We start from the raw sequence: 16,261 nt of genomic DNA, 5'->3' as shown, positions 1-16,261 counted from the left end.
TTTAATATGCTGTCCAGTTTGGTCATAACTTTCCTTCCAAAGAGTAAGCGTCTTTTAATTTCATGGCTGCAATCACCATCTGCAGTGATTTTGGAGCCCCCAAAATAAAGTCAGCTACTGTTTCCACTGTTTCTCCATCTATTTGCCATGAAGTGATGGAACCAGATGTCATGATCTTAGTTTTCTGAATGTTGAGCTTTAAGCCAGCTTTTTCACTCTCCTCTTTCACTTTCATCAAGAGGCTCTTTAGTTCTTCCACTGAACCTCTCCATCAGGAAATTCCACTGGTCCAGTGTTGATTATCGTTTCGTAAATCAGTACCACTTGGCAAACACTATACTCTCTAAGGGCCTCCATTTTCTCTTCTTTAAGAGAATTGAAAGTGAAAATGTTAGTCTCTCAGTTATTCCTGAGTCTTTGCAACCCCATGGACTGTACCTCTGTCTATGGAATTTCCCAGGCAAGAATACTGGAATGGGTTGGCATTGCTTTCTCCAGGGGATCTTCCCGACCCAGGGACCAAACCTGGATCTCCTGCATTGTTGGCAGATTCTTTACCTCCTGAGCCACCACGAAAGTCCTCTTTAAGACAATTACATGAGTTAATTCATAGAAAGCACTTGGAATATAATAAATGCTTATCAATTTGAGCTATGAGTATATCTTATTCTTAGGTCCAGATACTAAGCTATATAGATGGTTCCTTCTAGATAACTTTTACGTTAGCTTTGTTTTCTATTAGTAGTAGCAATGGAGTAGCCTAAGTTCCTATTTCCTTTCCCAGAACTATTGCTGCTGCTGCTAAGTCGCTTCAGTCATGTCAGACTCTGTGCAACCCCATAGACGGCAGCCCACCAGGCTCCCACGTCCCTGGGATTCTCCAGACAAGAACACTGGAGTGGGTTGCGATTTCCTTCTCCAATGCATGAAAGTGAAAAGTGAAAGTGAAGTCGCTCAGTCATGTCCGACTCCTAGCAACCCCGTGGACTGCAGCCTACCAGGCTCGTCCATCCATGGGATTTGCTAGACTATAAACTCCTAATTGATTTTTTCATAGGCAGTCTCTCCTGACTTTGCTATTCAAGACATATTAAATTGTGCTGCTGTTATAAACAACCTTGAATTCTTAGTTGCATAATCAACAAAAATTATAGTCACTCAGGGGCTCGGTCCGATAGAGGCTCTGTCTTTCACAGTCCCAGCAGCAGAGGGAAAGGGAAGTTGGAGTTGAACACCACCATTCAAATGCTTCTGCCCAAAAGTGATAGGACTCATGTCCACTCATTCCAAATGAGCAAGGATCAGCTCTTTAATCAGCAAGGCACTGCTTCCTATCCTGAGATCCAAGACTTAGGAACATTAAACACAGTTTCATTACTAATGATATAGTCAAGGAAGATGTTTTGACTAAAAAACAATCTTTTGATTAGCTAAATATTCCTCCCTAACTCTAGACATCAACTTTGTAGCATAGACAAATACACACACTCAAGTACACTTAGATAATATACTGATACATTATAGTGCATTGATAGAATGTATTTATATACAGTACCTGAATTATTGTTAAAAATACCAAATGTTCAAATTCTGGTCATCTCCAGGAATCAAAGAATTAGCATGAGGAACTCAGTTTTTTTATACTCTTCAGAGAGAGATCTTTTCTTGATCATCTAACTTAATTAAGGTTTAATGACATTAGAACTGGTCATTGGACTCTTAATTCTAAACGTTCTCATGCAGCCATATTTGCATTTTACATGCTGATATATCTATGAGTACATTAATTAAAAGAGCCTATGTCATATCATTCTTGTATCCCTGCATTTGTGGGAATATATATGCAATAAACATTTGAATAAATGGTTACTATTTCACTAGCCTAAAATTGTAGATGGTCATTTGAGTAAATGAAATATTGTCTATTAAATTATAATGTAGGATCATAATCATTTTGAATTCCACATTTTAGGAAGGAAATAATATTTAATACAGAAAAAATATTTGATGAGGTGAAGAGCAGGGTTTTAGCAGGGTTTGTTCTCCTCCTTTCCCCCTCCCCACAAGGTATATGCCAGAAAGAAATGGCACTCCAAAGCCAGATATCCACTCAGTGACTCACAACGGGTGCAGTCGAGTCTGAGTTGTAGTGATGGGTATTCAGTTAGCTCTTGGCACATGCCTCCAAGAATACAAGAAAGAGAATTAAGGCTTTCAAGGTTGCATAATGGTTGGGATTTTGGCTCATCTCTGTGGGGTTTTTTTTCCTACTCTATCATTATTCCTGTTGTCTTCTAACTTTTACGTCCTCCTAGCCTTCTCTAGCGGAGAAGGCAATGGCACCCAACTCCAGTACTCTTGCCTGGAAAATCCATGGACGGAGGAGTCTGGTAGGCTGCAGTCCATGGGGTCGCTAAGAGTTGGACACGACTGAGTGACTTCACTTTCACCTTTCACTTTCATGAACTGGAGAAGGAGATGGCAACCCACTCCAGTGTTCTTGCCTGGAGAATCCCAGGGATGGGGGAGCCTGGTAGGCTGCCGTCTATGGGGTCACACAGAGTCGGACATGACTAAAGTGATTTAGCAGCAGCAGCCTTCTCTAGCACCACTTACTAGCCTAAGATGTTATAAATAGTCCCATTCCAGTGTCTTTTCTGCCCCTGCACTGCAGTTCTCATATTCCATTCTGGGAGCTGGTAGGCCCTCTCTACTTCATTCATAACAATTCTGAGTCACTCCAGTCTCTAATTCCTTGGGCAGGTTCTCTCCTAATCACCTTCCCACCTCTCAATATGATGAAATATTTTTTCATGACTGTGTATTTTATTTACAATGTTACTCTTACGTTTGTACTCTCACAAACTCAAGAGTTTATCTTTGTCCTGTGTTTGCTTGTTATCTTAACAGCCGAACTACTTAGTTGTACTCATTTAAACCTGTTAATGAATAGTTTTGTCTATAAATATTTTGTTTAATCAGTAACTGCTATAATCCCTTAAATATGCTAATTAAGTCTTTGGAGACTATTTATAAGTATTTCACCGCCTTTCATTCAGTTCAGTTCAGTCGCTCAGTCGTGTCCGACTCTTTGCGACCCCATGAATCGCAGCACGCCAGGCCTCCCTGTCCATCACCAACTCCTGGAGTTCACTTAGACTCAGGTCCATCGAGTCAGTGATGCCATCCAGCCATCTCATCCTCTGTCGTCCCATTCTCCTCCTGCCCCCAATCCCTCCCAGAATCAGAGTCTTTTCCAATGAATCAACTCTTCGCATGAGGTGGCCAAAGTACTGGAGTTTCAGCTTTAGCATCATTCCTTCCAAAGAAATCCTTTCTCCTAATTATAGATGATACGAGATTTGCCCTTTAAAAAATCTTTCAGGATACAACTTTAAACAACTATAGTTAATTGCTTGTACTGACAAGTAAATTGCTTGTACTGACAATTTTTCACATTTCAAGACTACTACATATATAAACTTTTTCATTATTTTCCAATGCCAAAAATGAGAAATATGCATAAAACCATATTCAGAATGTGGAAACACTGTTTCTTTCTGGAATTGAGCATCCTGTATCAGTGCCCAATATTAATGTGTAGTAATCTCATGGAATTAGCTTGAAAGCCATGCTGTACCTTTAGCCTATGGAATGAACTATGCAAATTGAGTTGTTTTAGTCCTGCATTGCTTTTTTCATTTGTCTGATTGTTTTAATTTTTTTTTTTTCTGGTTACCGATAAGTTTTATGTTCATTTTGGAAAAAACAAAATAGAAAAAAAAGAACATTTTTAAAAAGCATAATACCAACCAGAGAAAATTAAAACCACTTTACACTGTTCACAGTACATCCTTTAGATTTCTTTCTGTATACACTTGTATGTCCTTTCCAAAGAACATAAACATCTGAAACATATTTTATTTTTCTTTATATTCCCTTTATTCCTGTAGTGCAGGTAGCTAGTAAGTCAACTATGAATCTAGGTTTCCTGAACTACCCAGTTTAGAAAGAGATGTTTATTTCTATTTATATGAATTTCTTTTCTTTTCTGTTTGTGACTCTGTGTCACTCTGGGATTTGAATTTGCTTGTGTGCCCTAGTGGTAGAGTGAATCCATATTTGGTATGTGCGCCAGCCAAAGCTAAACTGCAGATATCTGCTTTCTCACCCTTTCTCCCATATCAAGAACATATTTTATGTTAATAAATATTTATTTACAACAGCATTTTCAAAGGTATATTCTATTTTATTGATGAACATGACTTATTTAAACATCCTCTACCATTGGACATTTCTGGGGGTTTTGCCTTTGTGTGTGTATGTGTTTTACTATTACAGTCAATTCTGCAGTAAATAGTATTCTTGCTAAATCTATGATCATTACTGTTTTCCCTTAGGGTAAATCCTGAAAGTAAAAGTGATAGGTTAAAGGATAGGCATGTTTTTTTAACGCTTTTGATACATTTTGTCATGGTGCCTTTCAGAGATACATCACTGATACTCCCACCAGCAACATTGGTAATTTACCTTGTTACCAGACCGTTACAGATGTTCTCTTTTAAAATAATAATATAATGATAGGGTCTGTGTTTTCTTAACCACTAAGTATTCCAAATGATCACCCATGTTTACAGATTCTTTACTACGAAATATGCTATAAGTAAAGAGTCACAAGACTTTTAATATGTTGGTTGATAGCTTGTTTGCTTGCGGTATTGTTTGCGTATAGTTTAAGGTGATGGCCAAGTGAGGAAAGTAAAAGAAAGCAACAGTGACACCCTAGACTCAGTTACCCTCCCTTCAAAACGTGGCAATGAAGAGCAACTACACAAACTCATCCTGATGATCTCTGTTTTAAGGGGATGAGAAGTAGATCCATCATACAAAACCATTAATAACCCTTCTTGTAGATAATGCATTATCAAAGGTGTTAGATTGAAGAGAAGTACATTTCTTTAAAACCAAATAATCAGTAAAACATTTATCTATAAACTTGTTTATCTTTTCAGTTAGTATTTTATATCCTGATTGGTTTTGGCTAAGTTCTTTATGCCCTAATATCCAACCATGAGAATTAAAATGCAAAAGTCACAAGGTATAATATTTTGAGAGTGTATCTTTAACTTTCTTGGTAGGTAGTAGTAGGTGGTTCTTTTAGAAAAGTATGCTTGGGATAAAAGTTCCTACAAAACAAGAGTACTAGTTATTGTGACTATGGAACATATATTATTTTGAAAGCCTTAGTCTTGACTGAACTTTGACTTTTCTAGACTATGCCATGCCTTTTCTGATGATAGCATACCATAAAATCATGTTGTATTTCTATGTTCATTTGCCCAGAATCCATGAAACAAGATATACTCTGGGAGCAAAGTGTTTCATCATTAAAGGGGACCTTATAGATATTCCAGTTCAACAGGTTTAATTGATGCTAATGGATGATGATGGTGGTAGCGGTGGTGGAGATAATAATAAGAAGGAGGAAGAGAATAATTTTTGGGGTTCTTATGTGTCTCCTACTCTGCTTAGTGCTTTACTTAAGTTTTCTCATTTATTAAATGAAGAAGTTAAGTTCCAGAAAGGGAAACAACTCTCCTAAGATTAGTCAGTAAAGCCAAAATTCAAATCCAGATTTCCCGACTCTCAGTGTAGTCCACCCTGCATATAGCCACGTAACGCTGGCTATATGAAAACCATTTTAGACATTTGACTCTCCGAAGTCTTCAAATTTACAATCATAAAGATTATTTTTTGATGCTCTTAAGTATTTACATATATATGTTGAAGGGCTTTAGCCTTATTTTATGTATTGTCTATATTCCCTAATTGCTGTCATTTCTATTTATTGAATTTTTATTTTAATATTATGTCTATTCTTTAAGAAGGTACAGTGAAATATTCTCTTCTAAATGAGGACCCTGAGGATCAAGTAGAAGCAATAAACTTTCTGAAGGAAGTCAGTTAAATAGAAATAAAGCTGGAATTGAAGCCCCCATCTGTTGCCTCCAAACTCTTTCTACTTTATTCTATAGTTGCTTATTGAAAAATAGCAAAATCAAACAAACTTGAAAATGATTAGTTTGTGTCACCATAGAAGTGTATACACTGTCTCCTCTCTTGCTATCTCTTGGTCTGTTTATGCCTCATTTCTTCTTGAAACTAATATGAATGATAAAATAGTCCACTTTACTGTCTTTTTAAAAAATTCACACTGAGTCTTTTCCCTCTTAAATACTTGGAGAAAATGAACATAGGTTAATACCTAAACTAACGTGTTAGGTATTCCCTGGCAGCCCAGTGGTTAGGACTCCATGCCAGGGATGCCCAGGTTTGGTTCCTAGTCCTTACTTTTCAGTAAATATTACTCTAGATAGAGGAAAAAAACCGTTTAAAAATTATTGCCTTCTGACCATATTGTAAGCTGCTAAGTCGCTTCAGTCATGTCTGATTCTGTGCGACCCCATAGACGGCAGCCCACCAGGCTCCGCCATTCCTGGGATTCTCCAGGCAAGAACACTGGAGTGGGTTGCCATTTCCTTCTCCAATGCATGCAAGTGAAAAGTGAAAGTGAAGTTGCTCAGTCGTGTCCAACTCTTAGCAACCCCATGGACTGCAGCCCACTAGGCTCCTCCATCCATGGGATTTTCCAGGCAAGAGCACTGGAGTGGGGTACTTCTCCATTGCCTTCTCTGGACCATATTGTATGGAAAACTGCTGACTTTTCTTTCTTTCAAATGAATACAAGAGGAAAATCTTTCCTTCATTTTTGGAATATAGACATATCAATAAATATGAAAATGTAAAGTGAAATAAATTATTTTTAATTCAAAACTAATGAAAACATCAATCCTTGTTAGAAAATTTAACAAGGTTTAGAAAAATCTTATTAATAAGATGAGAAAATTAAACAGCCACTCAGCAGTAGATGCTGTCATTTTTGCCATTTTTTTGTAAAATTTCCCCAGTCATCAAATTTCTCTTTGATGGCTGTAGTAAAGCAAATTAGAGAAGAATGGTTTGGAAACTTCTTTTTTTTGTTGTTTTTTGTTATATGACTGCCTTAAAGCATATTGCACTTGTAAGACAGCATATTCTCTTAAATGAGCCCACTTATTTTTCACAAATCTTTTTTTCTCCCCACTGTGGCCATGCAAACCAGTGTCTTCTTTGAAAGCAGAAATGAAAATATGTCTGATTTTGGATACTTATGTTAAGGTTGGCCCTGAATAGTAAAACCCATTCAAGACCATGGTGTTTGAAAAATTTTAAATCCTAAAAACATGCCCCATTAATGATATAATTGAATTACACTCCAGATGTTTCATCTAAAATACCTTTTTCTGTCTTTTCCTTTTTGCTCTTGCCATCACTTTTAACAATCCATGGGCCTACAGTGTCTTTACATCCAAAATGCAAAGCAGACAAATGGGCATCTCAGGGAAGACCATGACCAAAAGCACCAGCATCAGCGGAGACATGTGCTCGCTGGAGAAGAATGATGGCAGCCAGTCGGACACCGCAGTGGGTGCCTTGGGCACCAGCAGCAAAAAGCGACGTTCTAGCATTGGGGCCAAAATGGTAGCTATCGTTGGTCTTTCCCGGAAGAGCCGCAGTGCTTCTCAGCTCAGCCAAACGGGTAGGCATTTTTATGTTACTGTTGACTTCCTAATTGAGTTGTAATTAAAACACATAATCCTTTCTTTTACTCATTCAGCCTCAGTAATGTGTGGATGATGACAAGTACCAGAAGGAAAGGGGCGTTTTAAACTAGTGGACCTTTCTGAAAATATAACCATGACTTTGTTTTTCAGTGATGAGCAAACCTGCTTGGAAGTGAACCTTGGTTACTGTTCTTGACATGCGCTTCACGTCTTTTCTCCTCAAGGAGCTCAGCTGTGGTCCCCCTGATTTGTTTCTGGTCTTTTGCAAAGGTGCTCTGATCTGTGAGATATTTGCTTTTCTTTAGGTTCCTCAAGTTGGAACCCACCAAGTTAATTTCCACTCCCAGCAAGTTACCATGATGAAGATGACACCACATATTTTGTGTGAATAATATACTTCTTTTATTGCTGACAGCCTAACTTCTTTTTCAGTTTGTAAGCAGCATTTACCAGTTGTATCAATTTCTTCACTGCAGTTTTTACTTTCCTGGTTAACATTTCAAGCAGCAATATTCTCCAGCTGCAGGGGTGGAGGAATTTTCTGCTGATGGGGAAGATATTCAAAGCTTTGCTATTTGAAAATTCAGTCTCTAAATCACATCTGCAAAAATAAATTAGATACCACCCTCCTAACTCAGAGAAGCCACTGTTAGCAATTAAGAATTTATTTGTGAGTCAAAGCAATGTCTTTTTTCAAATGGGTGTTGATAATTAAACATTCAGTCCCTGGTATCTGGGAAATAATAGCATATCTTCTACTTAACACACAAACAAAAGCATGTAATATGGTGTTTCTTTTACAGCAAATAAATTATAGGCAAATGGATTAAATCTCATTTATGTCTGGTACAGAGAAGTCAGGGCATAAATCTGCAACACAGAAGAATTTAAGGGTACGTTAGTTCCTGGACCCGCCTAATCTTATTAATACAAACTATACCAGTGACTCTGGAAATTTGAGCCTTATATAATAATATTATATTGAAATAAGATTTTGATGGCTTTCCTATATCCTGGTTGTAACTTACTATGTTTACTGTGATTATGTTAGAATTTTTATTTAATGTTTAATTTTTAATTTATGTTTAATGTTAATTTAGAGTTTAATTTTTTACATAGTGTTTTAAAATGTTATTTTGTGTTTTAATATAGAATTAGGGATTTAATGTATGGACAGAGAGATCATATCTAAATGACTTTTTTAATTGCTAATATTTATACATACATAATTAACTGTGTTGTGCTAAAATGATAGATGTTGGCCTTTTGAAGTTGAGAGGTTTCTTTCTCTAGCAGTTAGAACTTTATTGCATTTTTCTATTTAAAACTTACATTTGTAAACCTAAAACTGCTCTAAAGTCTATTAATTGTTTTAAATGAAGAACCTAAAATAGACTCTAATCAGACTACAAGCTAGAGAATATGTGGTGTTAAACTAAATAATTAATTCTGTTCATTTGGGGGTTTTGGATAAATATTGAACACTTATTGTGTGCCGGGCAAATTGAGAACACAGATGATTCAGTAATCATTTATAACCTGAATTGCTTATACTCTAGTAGAAGATATATACTTAAACAGATTACTTCAAAATCCTGTGTCAGGGACTTCCCTGTGGCCCAGTGGTTAAGACTGTCTTCCCATACAGAATGTGCAGTGTTGATCCCTGGCCAAGGAACTAAGATCCCACATACCTTAAGGCCAGTCAGTCACACAATTTAGTGATGGGTTTGATGTGGGGAGGTGAAGGAGAGAAGATTCTAAGGTGATTCTCATGTTTCTGGCTTGCATCCATGGATGGATGGTTATAGTGCTATTAATGGATATTGGAAGCATAAAAGGAGTAGGTTGGGAAAAGAAGGGTGAGTCCTTCAATTTAGGACACTTTGAATCTGAGATATCTATGTAATATCCAAGTAGAAATGTCTAGAACATATTTAAATACATACTTCTAAGGCTCATGTCAAAACCAGAGATATAAATGTGAGAATCATAAATTTTAGAGGTTGCTTGAAACCATGAACATGGGTGAGATTGCCCAAAAAGAACACTACAGATAAAAGAGCAGTAGATGAAGAAAATACTTTGTGCAAGATTAATTTTTTAGAATTGGACAGAGAAAGAGGAGCCAGTGAAGACCAAGGAAATATTACCATGAAGAAAGAACAAATACTGTTAAGAGAGCAGTGTCACAGAAACTAAGAATGTAGAAGATTTGAAGAGAAAATGGTCAGTATTTCTCAATGATCAATTTCATTCTTTGTAGTTTGGGCATTAATATCCCATATATCTTTCCTTGACAGTATTTTATTTAATGATAGAGCTCTGTTGACCATACACTGATTTGGTTTTTATCTTCAGAAACACTGTGATACTGGCAGATTTTAAAAATGTAGTTTTTCCTTGTTATATCCTTATAGCCCCTTTTTACATATATAGCATAGCAGAAAATAATGTGTTTCTTTTTGTTATGGTCTTCATTGGTATTCAGTGACATTGTAATGGTTAAAATTTTTATCATCTTAAAATGTGTAATTATTCCTATCTGCACACTGTATAGCTTTGACCTGTATTGACAATAGAATTCAGAGTATCTCTCACTTTAAAGCCCAAGTTTAACTGTAGAATAGCCAACAGAGATAGTTTCGTAATTATTGAACTCCAAACTTTCATTGGGTTTCTAAATTCTGTATTTATGTGTATATGTTTCAAGTAAGATTTTTATGTTGTCTTTTCTTTAAAAATACAGTAATAAGCTCTAACAGTGTTTAAAACTTAAATCTTCAAATTTATTGCCTAAACTTTGATCATATGATAGCATTATCTAAAACAATGAATGGATTTGTGATGCTGGATCTTACATTAGATCCTTTGTTTTGATTTTCCTGGCCTCTGCATGGAAATCTGCATGTATTTAAGTTGTAGAGTTATCACTTAATGAATGATATGTCACACATAATGCCTTCAGCTTCTTAAAATGATATTTATCATCATAAAAGTAAATATCGTTTTACCAGTATGAATTTTCAAGACGAGATAAAGACTACTTGCTTGACTTCTGAAGAGTAGAAGGCTCAGCAAAATAGTATCTTTCTAAAGAATGTTGAAATTATTCTGAATTATATCAGCAATCATACATAAATAATAATTGGTGAAGGGGAAACCATTTAGAGATATATTGGTTAATACACATAGTAGCTAACTCATATCTCTCTTTTATCCCCATGCTATTTTGTGTCCTTTGACTGCTAAATGGAAACTCGCCATTTTTAAAACTTAAATATATCTTGCTAAACATCACAACCCTGTAGAAAGTGCATGGAGTGAATAAGGAGACTTGGATGCTATTGCTTACCCTGGGTTATATAAGATATCAAATATGGCCTCTTAAAAAAACCTACCCAACATATCTGAGTCATAGAATGTTCATCTGACATATGGAACTAACACCTGCTGTCCTAACAGGGTTTTTATAAGATCATACTTTAAATGTATAAGAAAGTGCTTTCAGCACTTAAAAATCACTTTGCAGATGTAAGCTATCAGTAGCAAATTCAGCCTCATATGGGGAATCAGGAATTCTATTTTAGACATGTTGATTTTGAGATGCCCATTAAACATCTAAGTACAGTTATATGTTTAATTAGATATGCAACTGTAGTCTAGTAGGTCAAGCTAAACATGTAATTTGGGAGTAATCAGCAGGTAATATTTAAAGCTGTGGCACTAGATAATATTGCTTAGTGTAATTTGAATCAAGAAGAAAACTATAATAAAAACAGAGCCATGTTATATACCAACATTTAGAAGTCAGGAAGAGAGTCCATTAAACGAAACTAAAGAGAGAGCAGCCATTAAAGAAAATGAAAAAGAAGAATATGGTATCTTAGAAACCAAAGGAAGGAAATATTTTAAGGAAGATGATCATCTCTGTCAAGTGCTTCTGGTAATTCAGATAAGGTGAAGACTGGGAGTTGACCATTGGATTTCACATGATGGAGGAATTTGGCAAACCTTGACAAACCTTGCAATGGTGGACAAAGCCTGATTTAAGCAGGTTAACAAAAATGAGAGAGGAGGTAGAGACTGTGAGAATAATTTCCAGAATAAAAGTTATAACACGTGGACTTCCCTGACCTGCCAATGGGTTCAGGAGGATTCCACATGCTGCCAGGCACCTGAGCCTGTGTGCAGCAACTGCTGAGCCCTTGCTGCACAGCAAGAGAAACCACCTCAGTGGGAAGCCCACACACCTCGACAAAGAGTAGACCCTGCTCTCAGCAATGAGAGGACGCCTGCACACAGCAGCAGAGACCTAGTGCAGCCAAAAATAAAATGAGTGAATAGAATCAATTAAAAATAAACAAATGCGACTGATCCTTTAAAGCAATTTCTAACACCTAATACTTATGGAGCACTTTCACGTGCTAGGCAGTTTTGGGGGGCACTTTACATGTAAGTCATCTAAGTCACACAACAATGTTATGAAGAAAGAATTAATTACTATTACCCTCATTTTACAGATGAGGAAACTAATGTAGGCAAAAAGAGTAAGTTCCCCAAGTTTACTCAACTAGTGAGGGTCAAAGTTGGAATTGAAATGCAGGCAGTATATTCATTCTTCATTCTTAATTATTCTGTTATAGTCTAGACTAGCACCATTCAACAGAACTGTTAGCATTGTTGGCAAGTTCTGCATCTGCTTTATCCAATACAACGTGTGGCTCTTGAGCACTTTCTATGTGGCTTCTGTGACTAACTAATACATTTTAAATTTGTATAATTTTAATTTAAGTAGGCACATATGACTGATGCTACTGTATTGGTGCAAATAAAAACAATTTCTAGAATTTTGATTTAAAAAAAGAAAATAAAAAAATAGGACTATAGCTTGGAAGAAATAGAGTCAAAGAAGAGTTTTTGCTTTTTTAATAACAGAGGGGATACTTCTGGGGAATACTGAATAGGTGAGAGGGTTTCAGATCCAGAGCTGAAGCAGAGATCAGCTGTTATCACCTGTGGCCACTCAGGGATCTCAACTTTTTTCATCTTGTAGTAATTTCTAAGCTCATGTAGTACTTTTTATTTCCTCTAATTGTAACATTTAGTAATTGTAATCATTTGTATATTTGTTTATCTCTTGGCTAGACTATTTTTTTTTTCTTATTTTGTACCTCCTTCTCAGTGTCTGCTCATATCAAATAAACTGATCTCCAATGAAAGGCCCACATACTTCTTTGGAGTTCATGATGAAGTTCTCTGAAGAATGGAATGAAAATGGTGGAACTTATTTTTGTCTTTTAGCCTAAAAGACAGAAAAAGAAATTAAGCACTGCCATACTTAATATACATAGAAGGCAATGGCACCCCACTCCAGTACTCTTGCCTGGAAAATCCCATGGATGGAGGAGACTGGTGGGCTACAGTCCATGGGGTTGCTAAGAGTCAGACACGACTGAGCGACTTCACTTTCACTTTTCACTTTTATGCATTGGAGATGGAAATGGCAACCCACTCCAGTGTTCTTGCCTTGAGAATCCCAGGGACAGGGAAGCCTGGTTGGGCTGCTGTCTATGGGGTCGCACAGAGTCGGACACGACTGAAGTGACTTAGCAGCAGCAGCGGCAGCATACTTAATATATGGCTTTACCCTAGTTTTCTCAGTTGGTCTGAGTGTCAGTCAGGTGTCATATGCCTTTTTGGAGGTGTTAGTTCCATTATCCCTGAGAAAGTGGGCAAGAGGCTTACAGAGATTGCAAGAGGCTTGCAATGAAACTGAATTTAGTGTAATACCAACACTGCAACTACACGAAAAAGGTAGACCTGAAAATTCTAACCTTATGTCAAGCTTTACATTAGGTGCGGATGAAGTAAATACAGTGACACTCTAAGATCTGACAAGTCCCTTAAAATTCTAAGTTCTCAGGAAAATTAATAAAATACAGATTATAGCCACTATTATTAATGATGAACTTTACATTTATACTTTATATGATCTATGGTGTTTCTTTGTGAAGTTTCTTTTTCAACTATGACATTATTAAAACTAAGTATGAGAAAACTGAATTCGGAACCAGACCCTCAAATTGCTCTGTTTATTAGCTAACATAATGCCAGCTGCTTTAAAATATAAACTGTGAAAATTTAGTACAAAAGAAGTTTATTCATTGAGCAGATACCAGTCCAAATATCAGTTATTCCAGTGGGCAGTGGCCTGCCCTGTGGTCATTCAGAGTTTGAGGCTCTTTTCATCTCGTGGCTCTGCCCTCTTGTAGGGCCTTGGAGCTCTGTGTATTCAGCCAGCACGTGGGAGAGTGTTTATGAGCAAGAATTGGAAATAGTGAGATCACTTCTGCTTGTATTTCATTGGCTGCAACTCAGTCACAAGATATTGGAAAACGGGAGGTTAGGAAATGTAGTCCAGGGAGTGCTCAGGAAAAAGAGGAAACAGTTTTGTAAGCAAACCAGTATTTTTAAAAACTAAAATGAATATTACTTCAAACATTTTTCTTGAGAGCATAAAGTATTAATTTGCCATTTGAATAATGATTTACAAATATTTATTGCACTGTAATGTTTTTAAAATATTTGTATATTATTTTATGTATTCAAAAAGTAAATATGTTTATAATTTTTTACTGAAATGGACGTAATATTTTAAAGATTTTAAACAACTTGTCTAGTATGTAATTCCAAAAGACTTAAAACTACTGTTCTCAGTTCAATTCAGTCGCTCAGTCATGTCTGACTCCTTGCGACCCCATCAACCACAGTATGCCAGGCCTCCCTGTCTATCACCAACTCCCAGAGTCCACCCAAACCCATCTCCATCAAGTTGGTGATGCCATCCAACCATCTCATCTTCTGTCATCCCCTTCTCCTCCTGCCCTCAATCTTTCCCAGCATCAGGGTCTATTCCAATGAGTCAGCTCTTCACATCAGGTGGCCAAAGTATTGGAGTTTCAGCTTCAATATCAGTCCTTCCAATGAACACCCATGACTGATCTCCTTTAGGATGGACTGGTTGGACCTCCTTGCAGTTTAAGGGACTCTTAAGAGTCTTCTCCAACACCACAGTTCAAAAGCATTAATTCTTCAGTGCTCAGCCTTCTTTATAGTCCAACTCTCACATCCATACATGACCACTGGAAAAACCATAGTCTTGACTAGACGAACCTTTGTTGGCAAAGTAATGTCTCTGCTTTTTAATATGCTGTCTAAGTTGGTCATAACTTTCCTTCCAAGGAGCAAGCGTCTTTTAATTTCATGGGTGCAATCACCATCTGCAGTGATTTTGGAGCCCAGAAAAATAAAGTCAGCCACTGTGTCCACTGTTTCCCCATCTATTTCCCATGAAGTGATGGGACCGGATGCCATGATCTTCGTTTTCTGAATGTTGAGCTTTAAGCCAACTTTTTCACTCTCCTCTTTCACTTTCATCAAGAGGCTCTTTAGTTCTTCTTCACTTTCTGCCATAAGGGTGGTGTCATTTGCATATCTGAGGTTATGGATATCTCTCCCGGCAATCTTGATTCGAGCTTGTGCTTCCTCCAGCCCAACGTTTCTCATGATGTACTCTGTTCTAGTATATAATAATTCTAAGTGAATGTTTGCTAAATTCACAAGTCTATTAAGAGATAACTTTGTAATAATGAAGAATAATGTAGATGTTAAATAGTAGTACTGTCTCCTTATGTCATTAGAAATCCCAAACTAACACTAAAGGATACATAACATGTTAAGCTAACAAAGAATGTGACTTTAACACTAAATTTAGGCATATTTCTCACCACTGAAATTATAATAATGCTTTAGCACTTATAATTCTACGAGCCATTATTAATTAAAAGTCATGTCACTATTTGTCATTTGCTAATAAGCTTAAGTGGTTCAAATGTTACAGATGAGGCAAACAAAGTATTTCTTATAAGTGAAAGCTGTTATTAGCATAAGTTATGTTAAAGTACTTCTGTAGCAAAGTAGGATCAACAAGTGGCTGCGGAAGAGCAATTTTATTGTTACTGAAATTAATTTAACATACCTTAAATTTAAACTGAATTTCATATCTTTTTAAAATTTGTTTTGTTTTTTTTTAATTTTTATTTTATTTTTAAACTTTACATAACTGTATTAGTTTTTCCAAATATCAAATTGAAGCGTATTTGCTTTACAACGCTGTGTTGGTTTCTGCCGTACAACATCGTGAATCAGCCACAAGTATATATATGTCCCCTCCCTCTTGAGCCTCCCTCCCACCCCACACCCATCCCATCCCTCTAGGTTGTCAGAGAGCACAGGGTTGAGCTCTCTGTTAGACAGCAACTTCCCACTAGCTATCTGTTGTATATGTTTAAATGCTACTCTCCCAATACGTCCCACCCTCTCCCCTCACTGTGTCCACAATCTGTTCTCTATGTCTGTGTCTCTATCCCTGCCCTGCAGATAGGTTCAGCAGTACCATTTGTTCTACAAAATTTAATTTTCAGTTTTTTTGCATGAGCAATCGCTTAGTCATATCTGACTCTTTGAGACTCCATGGACTGTAGCCTACAAGGCTTCTGTGGGTGGGGCTTCTCCAGGCAAGAATTCTGGAGTGG

At 36.8% G+C, this 16,261-nt stretch overlaps 1 protein-coding gene across 9 annotated transcripts in view; it reads left to right on the top strand.

Moving 5' to 3' along the window:
- Positions 1-16,261, top strand: part of RIMS2 (regulating synaptic membrane exocytosis 2) — a 611,677-nt gene that overhangs the window by 505,935 nt on the left and 89,481 nt on the right. For all 9 annotated transcript variants that reach the window (XM_055546480.1, XM_055546481.1, XM_055546482.1 and 6 more), the window contains one exon: positions 7,398-7,639. In XM_055546480.1, coding sequence (XP_055402455.1) covers positions 7,398-7,639 — 242 coding nt within the window. The remainder of the gene's footprint in view (positions 1-7,397; positions 7,640-16,261) is intronic.

Source organism: Bubalus kerabau, chromosome 14 (genome assembly GCF_029407905.1).
Source record: "Bubalus kerabau isolate K-KA32 ecotype Philippines breed swamp buffalo chromosome 14, PCC_UOA_SB_1v2, whole genome shotgun sequence".
NCBI classification, from domain to species: domain Eukaryota; kingdom Metazoa; phylum Chordata; class Mammalia; order Artiodactyla; family Bovidae; genus Bubalus; species Bubalus kerabau.
Note: the sequence above shows the minus strand (reverse complement) of the source record. Positions and strands in the feature narration are given on the sequence as shown.